This window comes from Symphodus melops (genome assembly GCF_947650265.1).
Source record: "Symphodus melops genome assembly, chromosome: 8".
Taxonomy (NCBI): domain Eukaryota; kingdom Metazoa; phylum Chordata; class Actinopteri; order Labriformes; family Labridae; genus Symphodus; species Symphodus melops.
In genome coordinates, this window is record NC_136698.1 from 22131679 (window position 1) to 22149390 (window position 17712).

The window sequence follows — 17712 nt, forward strand, 5'->3', positions numbered from 1 at the left end:
AAGCAATTCGACTGTAAATATTAATGGACAAATCCTGAGTGAATCTGTTATGGCAGGGGGCTCCGGAAGATCCTGTCTCAGCCTTACCTTTAGTTAACTGAAGGACAGGCTGAGAGCTGGAGTTTATATATATATATATTCTAAGTTCAATATAAAGAAAGAACAGAGTAGAAAGTTGGTATGGAGACGTCTAAAAGTCTAAAAGTTCTGTTTTCACCGGTCACTATTGTTGCCGTCAACATGTTCATTCATCATGTGACTACACTATACAAAGATCAATGTATTTGAATACATATATCAGTACAAGCCAAGTTAAATATAATGTGTACCAAAACTTTTTTTATTATTTTAATATCAACATACTTTTTTAACATATTTTGTCTGAGCTTTGATGCAGCCATTGTTCTCTGAAGTTGCAACGAGAACGTAAACAGCTCTTGTCATGTGAAAATTCACACTAAATATGTTACACTGCTCATATGTCATTAAAAGGTTTGGTGTTTTTTTAGACCAGAGGTTGCTGCTTGGAGATTTTACATTTCTCCTCTGACACCAACCTCTTCACATCAGACTTGACAGCTTCTATGTGCGTATTTTAAAATCCGGCACCCACCGTGTCTGTCAAGAAAAATGTTGTCTCTTGTACAAATGTAGTTGATGATGAATGGTCACAACGAGTAAACATAAAAAAATAAAGCAAAGTTTGACTCAAAAAGGACTTTTACAGGTTCTTTTTCGACAACCTTTAAAAAAGCCCTAAAAGTCCTGTCCCTAGAAAGGCTTTTTTATTAAAAGATCATATTACATACATAGCCATGAAAAAACAAACAGTTTGAGTCAAGAAGTATCGATTGAGACTGTATCTCACTGCTGAAAGTAAAGTTTAGTTTGTGCACTTTGTCTTGTTCACAGAAATCCATATCCTAAATGTTATCATCAATATCTTCCTAATAGAGAAGCTGAGGTAATTTGTAAATGCTGAAATGTCAAACTGTCACTGTCAAACTGTCACTGGAGAACAAAGCACTCTGATTAAGTCCTAAGGTCAAATGGAAGTTGTCAGAGCAGCTTCGGAATATAGAACAGCTCGCTGTATCAACACCACAGTCAGAGAGGGTCTTTTCACTGTCTAATAACAAATCAACTCTTTATGTTTTCACATTAGATCATCTCACTTGTGAGCGGACTAATATGCCAAGTCCCTTCCCTTATCAGCGATGTCAAATAAACAAAGACATTTTGTATTTGATCTTCTTTCGAGATGCATTCTTGCTCGACAGAGATATTAGTTTTATTGTTATCAGGTAATTGTTTGCTCTTATCCTTTAATCAGATCATGATTCCACTAGATACACAGCACCTCACCTTAAAGGGACAGGCCCTTCATTTCAGTTTAATATGTAATTGTAGATTTTCTTTTAATACACTTTTTTGGTCTGTGCCTGCGTCCACGAATCTGACATTCAATTTATTTTATGGGCTTTTTGTGCCTTTATTGGAGAGATAGAAGAGCAGCTAGAGGTGGAAATCAAGGAGAGAGAGAAAGTTAGGAATAACTTAAGGGCAGGAAGCTACAGATTGGATTGCCCATGTTGAGGACTATTAGCCTACCTATATGGGACTCAAGCCCTAACCACTGTGCCACCAGCACCCCTGACTGCTATACACAGTGCTATCAAATATCTGTATACTTCAACTCTCAAAGACTCATCCACTGATCCACAGCAGCTCCAATACTTTGAGCTGTCCTTGTTTTAATTATCTTAGACTGTGTGAATTAATCAATAATAAAAAAATAATACAAAATAAAATAAAATCAATAGAAGTCTTACTCAATTGCTTTAAGTGCACAACATAGATTGCGAGCATTGATCAGAATGGGTAGGTTTTTTTTTCTTTTTTTTTGGTTCTGGTTTGTAAACCAAAACCAATTCTGAAAATGGAAAGGTGAACCGTTTGCATTGCAGGTAAGATAATGAGACCAATGTATTGGGGATATCACTAATCTCTATAGCTGGCCACACACTAAACTAGACAACTTCCTTAACAGATGTTATAAATGTTGGAGATCACAGATCAGGGTGCCAAATGTGGGGGGTCTGGGACCCTCTGGTTGACACCTGAGCCCCTCTGAAAACCTCAGAAGCAACATGCTGGGGGTCTCATGGAAAATAAATCACCTGCAATTGACTTTAAACTCTGCAGTGGACCAGAGAGAGAGAAAGAAAAAGACAGCGTTTGATCTTTGAATACAAAGCACACAACTACAAACAATGTATTTTACTGTTTTGTGCAGCTGTTTGCTGTATCGTGATAAGAATCGTGATAAGAAATCTCCCCACACGCAATCAGAACATTTTAAAACAGGAGTTCTGAACATGTTCACATGAACATGTACGCATGTTCAGTGCGGTCGTCCAAACCATTGACAATTAATTCCTTACAGCATTTAAGTGCGAGTGTGAAATGATCCTGACCCGAACATTACAGCTCTCCAGTCCACATGATTAGTTAGTGAATAGGAAGTATTCAAATGAATGCATTGTTGAACAAACACTTGGAACATTAATAAAAGGTTGGATCATAATTTTTTTTTTTGAAATTTTAGTGAATGCCACCGGGTATTTTGCACCCTGTCACAGATGTAAAATTCAGTCTTAATCGGGAGCAGTAAAATAATCGTCATGACGCCACACATTTCAAGATTCAAATCGGATATGAGAACCCTTGTAATTGTAATGGGCCACGCCCCCTCAGTCTATGTGAAGCATATGGCCAGCTCTAATATTGTATGGCTCGATGTAGACTGCCACTGAGTAGGTTAACATTGGGAAAAAAACGAGTCAGTGATTTAGCTTTAATGTATGCTTATGTATTCCTCTCATGTCTCTCAATTCCAGTCTTTTCATGTCTTTTTGCTAGATGGACTGTGATAAATTTGCATGGGGAAAAAAAAGTGTTGTCCAGATCGCACAGCAACAAGTGACACTCTGAAAGGTCTGCCATCACTCCCAGAGGCTGTTTTGTTGTCAGACAAGAGGCAATGGGTTCCACGGTTGTGGGTTTGCAAACCTTTTCTTTGTTTCAATATAAACAGAGACTAATTAGAGGCTGAGGTACAACTGACGAGGCAGGCAGACGCTCAGAGGGCTAATTAGGGAATGAGCAACAGGTGTGCAGAGCTGCAGACTGTAACGAGGAAGAAGCAGGAGAATCTACAGGTGAGGATCGCAACACTGATGAATGCAAACACGACAATATTCCAGGGGTTTCTTCGTGCAGGGACTGAAACGTTGTAGCCATACGTTTTTGATACTTCAGTCCTCCAAGCGTTCTCCTTCAAGTACTTCTTCAAACCTTGGACAAAATGAAGCTATCAATGTCTGATAGTTTAAACTGAACGGATGTAGCTCATAATCCTCAACCTTTGATCCATTGTGTGATGGTGAGATTTCAGTGCTCTCCACTTAGTCTCTTCAGCGAAGAAACTTCAGCTTGCTCTTATCTTTTTTTTAATCTCTGTTATTGGCATACCTGTGTGACAAATTTGTTTGACTGGTAATGGTTTAGTTTTCATTGATTTCAGTGTATAGATAACTACCTCACAGTTTGAATAACAAGCTCAGTAAGATTTATTCTCTCATCCCAAACTCCATCCCTGTGTCTCCAGCTTTTGGAAAGGGAAGACGTTCTTAGCCTGAATATCCCTTAAATGTCTTCCAAATTGCCACGTGCTTCACTGGATGTCCTGGAAAGCTGTTTCCCCAAGAGGCTTAATTATTTTCAGACAAAAACCAATTGGGCTCTTTTTGAAGACAAAAAGAAGTAATAAAGTTGTTCTAAACCCAGATTTACTGTATGTTGACAAATCACCTTTTATGGGCTTTGGTTGTATCCAGTAAAACAACCATGTGTGGTTCACGAGCCATGATGTCATCCCTACAATTATCTATAAATGAGAGGTCATGGGTCATGTATGTACCTTTGGCAATACCAAATAATAAAGGCCTTGGGTGTTGTATCACTCCACTTTGTTGGAAATGTTTAAGCTGTTAATGAAGACTAAATCAGTAAGTATGTTGTTCTCTGTAGTGCCTGCTGCGCCACAAGGATTCATTCTATGAGTTTTAAAGTTTAGTTTTGACAAGTCCTATGAAACGAACGAAACGAAAAAAGAATGCTTAATCCTGATCAATCACTAAATTCCAAAAGTTAATTGAAATTCCATTATTTCGCATTTATAAATGAACATGTTTTGAACCATATTACGATAAGGGGGATTTACTTGATGTTTGAATTCAAACCTGCTTTTATTATGGAATAAAATAAGGACCTTCTGATCGATCAAATGTTAAGACATTCATTTTACCACAGAAAAAGGAACGGTTACGAAATGAAAACCCGCTGAAAAATAAAACAGCTCAAAGGAACGGTAACAATCATTTGTCTCATTTGTCACATTTATAGACATATATTATTAAATTAGTAATGTTAGCAGTGATTTGGACCATAAAATAACACATATATTATGTAAAATGTGTTTATTTGTCACTTTGTCACTCATAACATAAACCCGCCCTCATGTGTGATGTGGATACATCACACATGTATCCTGTGGATACGTTCAGTTGTTTTAGCCCACACCTTCCCATTGCCCTCTGGAATATGCTTTTAGAGATGATGTCTGCCCTCCATGGGTCTCTTAATATTTTCATGACAAGCTTTGCCCAGCCCCTTTATGAATAGCAAATAGCAAATAAACACACAGGAAATGAATGTGGGTCATTTTTGACCCATGCTGTGTATTGTAGCCCAGGCTGCAAACACTTGTCACCTTTCGTGAACAGTTAAAGAAACATTAATATTAAACCACAACCCAGCAATGGCCATCAGACTAGAATTACTGCATTTATTTATGAAAGAATGGCAATGATGGGGGTGCTTGTGGCCTTGCTGTTAGGTTGCGCCCCATAGAGGCCTGTAAGGGAGCAGCCTGGGTTCAAATCCAACCTGTGGCTACTTTCCCTCATGTCATCCCCCTCTCTCTCTTAACTATCTACCTTTTGACAAACTGGTTAGGGGTTATGGGGTTACAGGCGTTAAAAATAACCACGCAGAAATAATCAATCTCAACAATGGTCTTGTTTGCTTTTTTAGCTCATCATGACACCTAAGTCTGTTTGGTTAGCACCTAAAACTCCTCAAATGAGCCTTAGAAATACCCTTCTAAATAAAGAAATGTAAAATATGAATGTTTCAAAACTGAAATGATGTTCTCAGAAGTGCACACTCCATGACAGTATTTGTTTAGAATACGACACCTGAAATTGCAATCCACAGACTAAAAATCACTCCACAGAATCTAGCTTTTATGATAAGCAAAAAGCGTTTCCCATATACAGTACATGTTTTTCTTTCCTTTTTTAGTGTGGAAGTTTTGTATTCATCTCAGGGACTAGTGCATCAATCGATTACAATTGTGAAATCAGCCATTGGACTTCTGGATGATGTTCCTTCTTGAATTAATCCTCTCTGAATAACACTACACTGCACTGCACAGAAAAACCATTGACGTGCAGGAGCTTCTTTATTGGCAGCCTTCATCATCACTTAGATTCCAACCTCACACCAGCTCTGGCACCTGAATAAAGATTTCCTATCATTGAAGCTCGAACACTAGCCGCCATGCTCTTAAAATGTGACAAATGCAAATGGGATGAGAGAAATCAAATGTGACTAACGTGAATGGAAACAGAGAAAATCAATTGTCTCCTGAACAAATGGATGAGCTATTAAAATGATTGTGTGCTACAGGAATATATTATCCTCCGCAGCTGCCAGCAGAGGCAACAGCAGCGTATATTCCAAGTCTGCTTGGCCCGAGAAAGCACAGAGAGCTCCCACTAAGGCAATTATACCCACACTCTGCATGAGCAGAACATGTGATTTATCTGCCTACTCTGATACTAATAGCGCTTTCACATTATCATTGTAACAAGCATAAAGCACTGGTTTATACAAAAAAGAGACAAAAGTATTTTCTTTTAAGTGGATTTGTAGACCATAAATGCACACTTTGCCAGAGTTTATTTGTTTGTTTGTCATTCAAAGTCGATGTTGCCAACGTCTAGCTTTGAAGCAGCAATCTTTCTTTCTTTTTTTTTTTTTTCAACAAAACAAAAACATTTGACTTTTGTGGAAATGTAAGCTTTGGAAGTAATGCGCCAAACTTTGAAATGCTGTTTCAACTATGGATGTTATCAGCTGCTTGTTTGTGATATTGAGAGTAAAGAATCAATTAAAGCTGAGATGCTAAAGAGGCAAGATTTGAAACATTTACACAAATCTTTCATGATGAAATTGCAGCTGCGGCTGAAGTGTGGATAAACAGTTCTTCATCCTTCTCTGTGGGGTATAGAGACTTCTGAGTAGAGGATTCAATCGATTCGTCAGATAAAAAAAGACAGTCGCAGGACATCAAAGGCTAACACGCTAACACTTCAAAACAATCGCAGCATATGTGCAGGCATCAGAAAGGGTGCACAGCATGAGGAAACTACGACTTTACCTCTTTTTGTTTCTCTACCTGCCACCAAAAACGATGACGATTTTCATGTTAAATCATATTAGCAAGAAGGAAATGTCACAGGAGAGATCCATGCCCTCATGATATTGATGGGCCCGTAACCTTCTGAAATGACAGCTTTAGTGGAGTCTAAAACATGGATCCATTAAAGTTTTAACAAACCGCATCACAAAATGCCACTGTGTCGCTGTGACCAGTGACCAGTGTCCTTCAGAAGATTTGAGACATTAAACATTCTCCCTATTTGCCCTGTTTATTTCAGGTCACGTTTTCAGCACCGGACAATTAGTCACCCACTCCTTGTTGTTTGGGATTTAACACATTGTTGTCATGAACTAAAAATTGATATAAAACATAATGTTGCAATAATTACAATCTCGACACACTGATTTGGGAACAGTCAATCATGTCTAATTTTGGTTTAGCAACACTAACTAGACACATCAGGTCTTGAGTTCATACTGTAGAGACAGACAGACAGTGTATATTTCTGTATTATTCTCCAATTTGACAAACAGCAGCAGTTACTCTCCAATGGAAGAAAAACTCCTCTCTTTTTAAGTGTTCTTTATGGGTCTGTTTGCCTAAATTAGCATCAAAACATGGTGTTCCAATATGCCAATACTGCTTGTGGAGATTTATACAGATGGTGATTAAGGCTCAAGACGGACCCTTAAATGTATTATCCTATTTAAAGCAAACACATTGAATTACAAGCTTTTTGTAGTCAAGCACATCCTTCTGTTGTTTAAAAAAGTGAAGCCAAACAATTCCTGAGACAAGTGCAGACATAAGCACTGGTAATGCCATTTGCAAACAAGACATGCAAAAGGAGCTAGCTAATGGAGGCAGCACACATTTAACCTAGCGATAAGACATCAAAGATCCCTCAGGTCGTTAGAGGTCCACAGGGGTACGGATATTTGTTTCAGTTTGGAGCAGACAGTTTTTTAATTCAAATGTTTTCATTTCATATACTTTATTAACCCCTGATGGGAATTCTGCTCAACACTTTGTTAATGATGGACGTGCTTCTCACACACACAGGCCAGAATCACACATGTCCTGTACCCTCACCATCTACCAGACCAACTTCAATATTGTGGTCCGTGCTGGGTCTTGTCTTCTCTGCAGCTGCATTTTTATTTTTCATCGGAGCTGTCGATCTTGAGATTACATCTAATTTTATTTATTAAGTAGAATCAGAAATTTACAAAGAAAAAATGGGCATAATTATTTCTATGAGACAGAATCTATGTTTGTATGGTCTGCACTGAACCCTATCATTTTTTATCATTTTCTTTTTAAATCTAAAAAGCGCTACAGAGGCAGTCATCTGCAGGGAAGAGTTATAAAGTGTTCCCATAGTCTACAATTGCATGGCATAACAGTAACATTGAAACTTAAATAGAGGCACAATGACATGCACATGCTGTACTGTAAACACACAGCTGTGAAGATTGACACTCTGAAAAGTCACTTAAGACAAGAAGAGTACCCAGCATGTTGCATATCTCCCAAACCACAGGAAGTCCGAGATGAAGGTTTCTCTGAACAAACACATTATGCAAAAGCTCACATTCTAAGAGCATAGGAACACTAAAGCACGCACAGACAAGCAGGGACACACACACACACAGCCTCCTGCTGCTGCCCCTGGCGGGCCATGAGACTTGGCCTTCTGACAGGAGAATTGCAGAATTGTGTGTTTGGGCCATCTGCTGCAGAGACTGAGACTGATATAGATATCATACACACACAAACACACAAAAAAATTCAAGAAGCCTAAAAATAAATATTTTGCCAACATAATTGAAAAAAAAACAAAAAAACAGATGTTTGTAAAGATGGAGGTAATAATAACCAAGGTGTGCCTTATTTTTAGGCCTTTGTTAATGTTAAAACTGAAAAGGTATCATTGTGGGGTTTTTTTGGTTAACATGCACCATGCCCACTTGCTTTTTTGTTTTTAAGTGGGTGCGGATAAACTCGCAAACCAGCAAGAGGTAGACTTAGCATTGCTCTGCTGACTCTGCTGTGTGGGGTTCCTCAGGGTTCGATCTTCGGGCCAATCCTGTTCTGTATATACAGGCTTCCTTTGCGTAATTTGTTTATTCATTTTCATGATCCATCATATTACTGTACTACTAAAATGCTATTAACCTGAACCACTGCCCCCAACGCCTGATTGCTTAGCACCCAAGACTGGATCTATCTCAATTTGTCTGAATCTAGACAAAACTGTGTTATTTTAATTTGACAAGATAATTTCACTATAACAGTCTATCATTTTCTTCCATTTCAAGACAATCTCAAATCTAATCCTTAATCATGGTATGTTTATAGACCAGTATAACTTTGGAGGATCATGTCACACAAGTTGTCCATTCATGTTTGCCTTGGCTAAGAATTACTACATTCACTTTATTGCACCCATCTTTGTTTTTAATTAAAACTTTGGTTCTTGCTTTCCAAACAGCAATTAAAAATGGCTGCTCTTTATCTACACTCCCTCCAGTCCACAAAACTCTTCTGATGTAGACATCTGATCCAACCTTCACAAAAGGGCCCAAGTCTCTGACGGGACTCTACTCCTTTGTCATCTGCCAGTGGTGGAACTTGGTCCCTTTGCACCCTTTGAAAAAAGCTAAAGACTCAGCTCTCTCGTGGACACCCACAAACTGATATTGATGATGACTATATTTAGAAGTTGGTTTTTTTGTTTGTTTTTTTAACATTTTGATAAACTCTCAAGACCAGCTGGCAAGGTTGTTTTTGCTGATGTTTCATTAACTTAAACTTTTTTTGGAAGATCCTTGCTTTTGTTCCACTTACTGTCTAATGTCCGTCACTTTAGATAAAAGAATGTGCGCAATATATCTTCAAATTTATTACATTCGTAGCATTGCATGTCTTCTTCTCCAGGCACATTTTTGATCTCCATGAAACATATTCACTAAGTGTGTTTTTTTCAATGTTGTTATTAATTACATTTATTTTGAAATATCTACATGTTTTTATCCATTTGTTTGTGATGCACTTGCAACCAAGTACATCAGATGGCTATAAGGCACATTTGGCACAAATGTATCAGAATGTCTTTATCAATCTGTTCTTTAAAAGGTGTTGCCAAAAAGTATTCTCGACAAAGTGAAGGCAAAATTATTGCGTGACTCTCTCCATCATTTTTGTGGAGAACAACTCATATCTATGAAGTTAAAAAAACTGTGTCTGCTGTTTGCTGCTTTTTGTCGTTAATAATGACATTTTGAAAGTGGATTTATGATTTTATTTTATTTTCACAAAGAAAACGACTTCATTCATTGTGGACTTCATAGTTGAGAGCATATCTTTTATTGAGCTGTCTTATCTTCCCAGGACCAGATATTATTCAGTGCTGGATGGTGTATTTGTTCTTTAACAAAAAGCTCAAAAATCAGCCAGTTCATCCTGGAAACGTCTATAAGGCTGAAGGTTTAAACTCAGACTGGTCAGAGTCGGAACAATAAAAAGAGTAAACACCAGGAACCAAACAAACCAACAGAGGAGACTCAAATAAGGCCTGGATCACATTTTATTGACATGTATTTCATGCAATTATGGCCAGGAGGATGATGGAGAGTGACAGCTCCTGTGGGGACTGTTTTAGCCAGAGGTTTGTGTTTATGAACCTCCAGATGTAACGGGGGAGAAAAGACATGGAGAAGATGGAAGACCAATTAGCGAGACATGACTGTAATCACTGTGAATTGTTTAAATTGCCAAATGGATTTCTCCGTATTCATTCATTCAAGCAATGTTTTATTAACAGTTTCCATTTTAATGACTTTAATTTTTCTGGAAGGTCATGATGTTGTTGTTAATTAAAAGCCTTGTGATGTGAATTAATGTGACATGATTGTCATGATAGAATAGTATAAGGGCGTACTCACATTAGACAATCTGTACCATGCCAAAGCCCCTACAGTCCAGTTTGTTTGACTAGTGTGAGTGATCCGATTTGTGCTCAAGCACAGTACACTGTCCGTGGCCCTGGCAGGCTTGGAAGAGGCGTCATCCGATATGGTTACAGTTCATGCATAAGCACAAGCACGGGAACACAACGTACAGTCTAGTAGCTGTCATGCCCTCTGTGTTCTCTGAAGGACACAGACTCTTGTTTCGAGTCTGTCTGTTCTGTAAACTTGATGTGCTTCATTATTACTTCAATCCACTCGTGTTGTATTACAATATTATTTACAAGAGGTACCTCAGAGGTAAGCTCTGAGCTTTTCTGTTTAATCTAAAGTTTAAACTTGTATTTTGTGTATTTTTTCCATTGTCTCTTTTCTCTCGCTCAGCAAACAGTGAGGTTCAAATTTAAAGCAACTTTGTACCCAATCATATCACGCCTTCTAATTTCACTTTGAGAAATATGATTTTCATAAAGCATCAGTGTAAAAAGTGTTCGATATTTTTATGAGACCACAGATATTTGAATGATGACATAATGTTTGGTTGTCTTGATTCAATAGGTGAAAGTATTTTGTTATTTTTTAGATGTACTTATTTTTCCACACGATGTCATGGCTTGGTTCTGTGTTTCGTCTTGTTTTAGTTTTCATTCTTTCCTTAGCGTTCTGTGTTCATGTTTCCTAGTGTTGATTGTTTCCCTTGTTTTTCTTAATGTTTCTTAATCTTGTGTTTACTTTAGTCTTCAATGTGTTTCCCTGTGTCCTCCTATATTGCCTGTCCTGTGTTGTGTTTTAAGGTTCCTAGTTTAGTGTTTTAAGTTTAGTCTTTAGTGTTTCACGTTTTATTTTGAAATATCTTGTTTAGGTTGTGTTTTCAGTGTCTGGTTTCACTTTGTACTTGTCCTCAGTGTTATGGTATTGTGTTTCCCGCCTTGTTGATTACACTGATTAGTCTCACCTGTGTCATTAGTCTCAGCTGTGTCTGATTACCCCATGTCTATTTAGTTGCTGTCTTTGTTACCCTCTATGTCAGTTCATTGTTTGTTGCTTGTAGTCAGCCTGTGAGTTCCTTTTCTAGTTTGAGCCTGTCGTTTGCTTCCCTTTGATCCCTGGATTTACTTTGTTTTTCTCCTCATGGTTTTTGGACATTCTGGATTATTATTTGAGTGAGTTTGTTTTTGCCTTTTGTGTTAATAAATCAGCTCCTTTTGTTTTTACCTGCAATTGGGTCCTCCCTCCCCTGTTTTTCCACCCAAGTCTTGACACATGAGGCCTGCAGCTGAGCTGTCAGCAACCACCAGAGTTGCAATTGGGTTTATATTGAGCAACTGAATAACCTCCCATTTGTTAAAAGCCAGTTTGCCCCAAAAACCGCAACGCTGCTACTTAGTAATTTGAACAAGGGGATGATTACAATAAAGGGACCTAACCAGACATCTGCACCTCAACAACATTATTCACCATGCAGTAAATAGGAACACTTAAAGGCTTGTCAATAAATTTCCTTGCCCTGCTTGACTTTTGATTGGATTTGTTGATGTTGGATTTTTGTGGATTTGCCATTGTTGGATTTTTCTGCCCTCGCTGACTGCCTCTTGTGCATGACCTACGAACATTTAAGTCACAAACTTATAACCTGCTTTTTGTGTCCTGGTCTGTCCTCTGCAATTGAGTCTGGTTTGGAAGTGTTACACTCAAGTGTTGTTGACACAAGTCAAAGCTGATCATTTTAATCACAGATGTGCTTATTATATATCTCCGCCTTGCACCACGATGCATCGCTCGCTGGCAGTTAGAACTCTCCAACAGGACCTCGCTGTTAGGCCAGGCTGTAAGAATATGTGCAAAGAAAACGAGAGTAATGCTGATTGTGTTACATCAATTTTAATGTTATTTCAAGGGACATAAAAGGAGCACAATGATAAAAATGGTGGAATGCTATTTTTGCTGTTGCTCTGACATCTTTAGAAGGCTTTCAATTGCCTCCGTTTTGTTCCATCAGTCGTTGGTCGGCTGTACAAAGTGACATAGCTAGAGTCTTCATGTGACAATGTCTTCAAGTGATCTATTATGAGACCAAATTTGATTTTTTTTTTTTCCTTTGTTTCTTGTTACAGGTCTTTCTCCAGCCAATCAGATGACAGTGAGGAAGCCAGAGCTAGGTACCTTTACAGGCAGTGGGTGGGACTTGGTTTGACTGATGTCCATCTAACCAATCACACAGTGCTGCTCAGTCTGCCTGGCTCCACACCCAACACCATCACTGACAGGTCCAGTCACCAGTGTTTCCTGCCAAACGGCATCCCATGTGACCAGCGTGGACCCAATGACCTGCCCAAGCAGCAGTTCTCCTACGCCGCCTACTCTGCTGTGGGGAGTGTGCAGGTACTCTACTGTCACACTGTTTTGACATTGCTTCAACCAAAGGTCGCTTCATCCTCCTGGCCTTTGCACCTTTCCAACCATCACATGTACTCTCAGATTTTCCAGGTCCCCAGTCACAACAGGGTCATCAGTAAAGGTCAGAGCCAGAGGTTGTGGCTTTCAATGTTCTTGGCCAACTGCAGTTCAAGGTCCAAAAATGTTGTGGTGCCGCTATTTTTAGCAAGGGTAAAGTTGATTTAGATAAATGAAGAGAAACACAGATGGGGCGTTGTTGTGATCACATATAGGAGCTCTTTGGATTTACAAGGTTAACCTGCCACCCCTTTGTCATAGAGGGAGGTGTGTAACACAACAGATATTTGTGATGCAATGGAATAATGCAATGCAATTTTTTTTTTTTTTAGCCCTTGACTGAAACAGCTCTGTACTCAAGTACATCAATGTAAACATGGCTCAGACAACAACACAGCCAAGCGTCTCACTCATGGTAGACAGTCATGACTACATGTGATGCAATATGACACTTTTTGCATCACATGAAGAAAACTTTCAAGCAAAGAAAAACATATTTTTCTTGTCTCAGGGCAACATGAGGGCTGGACTCACAACCATTCAACACTGCTACCATGTTTCTAATGATACACAGTTTCATGTAAATGGGTGAAGTATCCCTTTAAATCAAAAACAAATGTTAATTTCTTTCATACTTTTACAGATCTGCAGAAATTGAATCAGCTTCAAACAATGTACTCCTGTGTTTACAACTCATGGTTGTTAAAATCATTAAATTTGCATAAAGGATAGCAAGCTTTTAAAATCGGTAATATTAGCTAAATAGTAATATCAGCTAAGTTGTAGGCTTAATGTTAAATAGATGTGAGCTTATATGCTGTAGCGCTTCTTTAGTCTTCTGACTACTCAAAGCCCTTTTACACCGCAGGTCACACCTACACAGTCACACTGATGGTAGACGCTGCTGTGTAGTGAGTCCATCAGAAGTAACGTATTCCATTCATACACATTCATACGCCGCTGATGAAGCAGCAGGAGCAATTTGTGTCTTGCCCAAGGACACATCGAACATGTGGCTGCAGGAGCTAGAGATTGAACCCCCAACCTTCCACTTATCCACAGCCGCCCCTACTTATATTACTAAACTTAATTCTAAAACAAGCTTTCTGACTTAGCCACGTTAAGTGTGGACTTTAAATTGTTGATTGTTGAACTCCAAAGATAAAATAATCCATCAACGCACAAAACATAAACCATGTACCATGGAAACGCTTAGGTTTGTGGGAATAGAAATCCATTATTAACAGTTTGCCTGATAAATTTCGGCTTAATATTGCATAGAAACAACAAATAATTGGGGGTTAGATTAATCATAACGAGCATGTTGTCAACGTCCAGTTAGCTTGGACTCTGCTTTGATGACAATGAAGGATACCTTAATGTGTTCCCTTTTAAAAGATGAAAATAAAAAAAATCTTTGTCTACTTTTCTCCCGTATTCAGTTGCAAAAAAATTCAAAATGCTTGAGGGAAAATTAGACTGCATTGGTTCCCAAAGATTGGCTGAAGGCCTGAGGACTAGAAATGCACCCATCCAATTGGTTTCAGTTCCGATCCAACCAACATTTTTCTATCATAACTAGTAGTGTTACAGTTGTTGCTGACACCAAACTGTAGTAAACCCAGCTCTGCATTGTACTGGCTTCACATATAAACAGGAAGCAGCAACAGCTGTCAGGTTTCTCAAATTAAATCTTTTCAACTGAAGTGTAAGAATTGTATTTTTAACATATAAAAGAAGCTGTTCCATCTCATCTGAACGTTGTCATATAGACAATTTGTGGGCAGTTCTTACAGGTCAGTCTGATTGTGTTGTGTGTCGTGTGGCTGGCGTATTGAGAATATTAAAATATCAGTGATGTGGATTGGTGCCACCAGTCCAATACATAATCGAATACATATCCAATACATATCCAATCCAATACATAAATAAATCACTTTAAATATCAGATACCAAATTAAGATCAGCTCTGTCCCATCTCTGCTGAGGACCTCTTTCTTTGGACACTTACTTAGAATAGTTTTCTCAACCTCTAGAAAAAAAGGCCTTTTGAAAGTGACGGCAAGAGGCTTGTTGATAAAGACAAACCCTTTTCTAATACAGAGTAAAAACATAAAAGATTGATTTATTGAACTATTTTTCTGTCCTTATCTGAAATAAAGATTTCCCTGATGACATAAAGGAGTCACCAAACGTGTTCACCAAACTTTTGTTTCCAGGGAGGCAAAGAGGAGGCTTTGCATCATGCATTTCTCTGAAAGAACACAGTGGATAGCTGTCTCTAGGTGGGGAGTGAGTCTTTCCCTCAAATGATGGCGTTACTCTCGGGCTCTTGTTCAGCAGTGAGGCTAAGATGGATCTGTGAGATTGACAGTTGGATTGGCTCAGCGTCTGCAGTAATGTAGGCATTGTACTAAACTGTTGTGGTTAAGAGGGAGCTGAGCCTGAAGGCAAAGCTCTCGATTTACCATCTGTGCTCCAACCCTCACCTATGGTCATGAGCTATGGGTAGCGAGTGAAAGAATAAAAGCCGATATGAGTTTGCTGGAGGGTGTTTGCCTTTGAGATAGGATGAGGAGCTCAAACATTCTGGAGGAGCTGGAAGGGAGTCATTACAAGAGGTTCTGGCGTGTGATTAGGATGGATCCCGATTGCTTCCATTTGGAGGGCTTCTGGTCATACCTATTGGGAGAGGACCCCAGGGAAGACCAGAATTCACTGGATGGACTATATATCTGGCCTGGGAACGCCTCAAAATCCCCCAGGAGGAGCTGAAAAATGTTGATGGAGGTTGGGAAATATTATTTGACTTACTGTGCCTTCTACCACCTGACCTCAGATAAGCAGAAGAAAATGGATGGATGGAGTAAAGGCCAACGAGTAGCATTGTCATCTTGCCACAGTGTCGGGATCTTTTAATTTGATAAGAGAAGCTGACGGATGGATTGATCAACTAGATTATTGAACATTGTATTGTAAAATACTGGTCTTGGATTTTCTTTTAGTCAGGAAACTTAAACAGCTCAGCAGTGTTTATCAGGCGGTAATGCTTGGAGAAAAAAGTCACAGCACAAAAAACAGCAAAAAGAGACGTAATGTCTGTCCACCCTGTGACGTTCTATTGTGAGTGTGTTTTTGTGTCTTTCCAAAAGTTGGATCACCATTTACTTAATGTATTTTTAAACTGAGAAAAAGAAGTTCCATTTAAGTAACCCTCTCTAACCCACTGTTGTAACTTAAAGGCCTTTTTTAACTTTAGGTATGTTTTTATTCTCAGGGGAAACGGCCTGCATGACAAGTCATCAAGTTGTGGCAAAAAGGTGATATTTGTTGTTATGGATTGTTTATATGAATTTATTGAACATCCAGGTGATTGCAATATCTCAGGAAGGACTACATTAAATCTTTAAATATACACATGGTCCGCTGTGGCTTAGTGATTGAGGTAGGGGGTTCCGATCCCAGTTCCCTCGGCCACGTCTTGTGTCTTCTTTGGCAAGACACTTAACCTCAAGTTGCTCCCACTGCTTCGTCTGTGCAGCTGAACGTGTTTGAATGGGATTTGTTACTTCTGTTGCATTTTGGGCCAAAAGCTACTACGCTTTGGGCTCAGTATTTTGTTACATTATCTTACAACCATCAGAGTGTGAATGTGTAGCTGTGACCTGCACTGTAAAAGGGCTTTGAGTAGTCGGATACTAAAAAAGCGTTATACAAGCTTAAGTCTTGTTCCCATTTATACAAAGATGGACTTGGATTTGGGAATTAATTGTTTTTTGGGTTTTTTTGCTCAAAGGTCAGAATAAACGTATGCTTTTTAGTCATCGGAAGGTTTATTCATATATCATTAATGCCTCTTAAGGAATACAATGCCTCTCTTGAAAGATTGTCTCTTGCGATGTTTTTTTTTTAAACAAGAGGTAGTTCACACAGAAAAGAAACTTAAGATTAGAGTCTTCTCAGCCTCGAAAGAAACACGATGAGAAAACCGTACTGTAAAAATATTCAACATAGTATTTTTGTCATGCTTCATGCACTGTAAATCTTTGTCTGCCATCCTCAGTAGTTTGAAGGTTAATGTAAGTCATTATGCATGAAGTCTGCTCATGCTAGCCAACACACACACACACACACACACACACACACACACACACACACACACACACACACACACACACAAACACACAAAGAAATACACTATTTTGAGAAGGTTTTACTTCTCTGTATCCCGGGAACAAAAAAAGGGGGGGTTGAAGGAGACGCTTGTTATTCCCTTGAGCCCCTGCTGGCCTGAGGGCAGATGAAAAGTTGGAGTGATTCTCTGAATACCAAGTTTTCTCTCCCATTTTCTCTCCCGCCCTCTCTCCTTGCTCTGCTTTCTCTGCTCTGCTCGATCTATCCAGCTGTCCGCTAGTCGGGCTCTACCCAAAGGAGGGTCACAGTCATCCATCACCAGATTATTTCCTTGCTCGGTTCCTGCACGCTGCCTTGAATTAAGCGGCAGTTTGCCGAATCTAAACATGGCATTCAGACAATTAAATATGGCGTTTGTGATGGATGGATTACAACCCAGAGCAAGTTTACTGGACTAATAAGTCCTGCTTTTAGAGTCGCTAGTTGTTTCCGGTCCTGTGGGTACTTTGTTGACACAGACATAGAAATGACCATGGAAAATGAGATTAAGAAGAAGTGAAAAGTAGGGTGTCAAATAATTAC

The 17712-nt window shown here is 39.0% G+C and overlaps 1 protein-coding gene across 1 annotated transcript in view; it reads left to right on the top strand.

Annotated features, from left to right (window-relative positions):
- The window catches only part of naaladl2 (N-acetylated alpha-linked acidic dipeptidase like 2), a 539711-nt gene that overhangs the window by 252297 nt on the left and 269702 nt on the right, over positions 1 to 17712 (top strand). The window contains exon 6 of the mRNA XM_079350063.1: positions 12657 to 12924. Coding sequence (XP_079206189.1) covers positions 12657 to 12924 — 268 coding nt within the window. The remainder of the gene's footprint in view (positions 1 to 12656; positions 12925 to 17712) is intronic.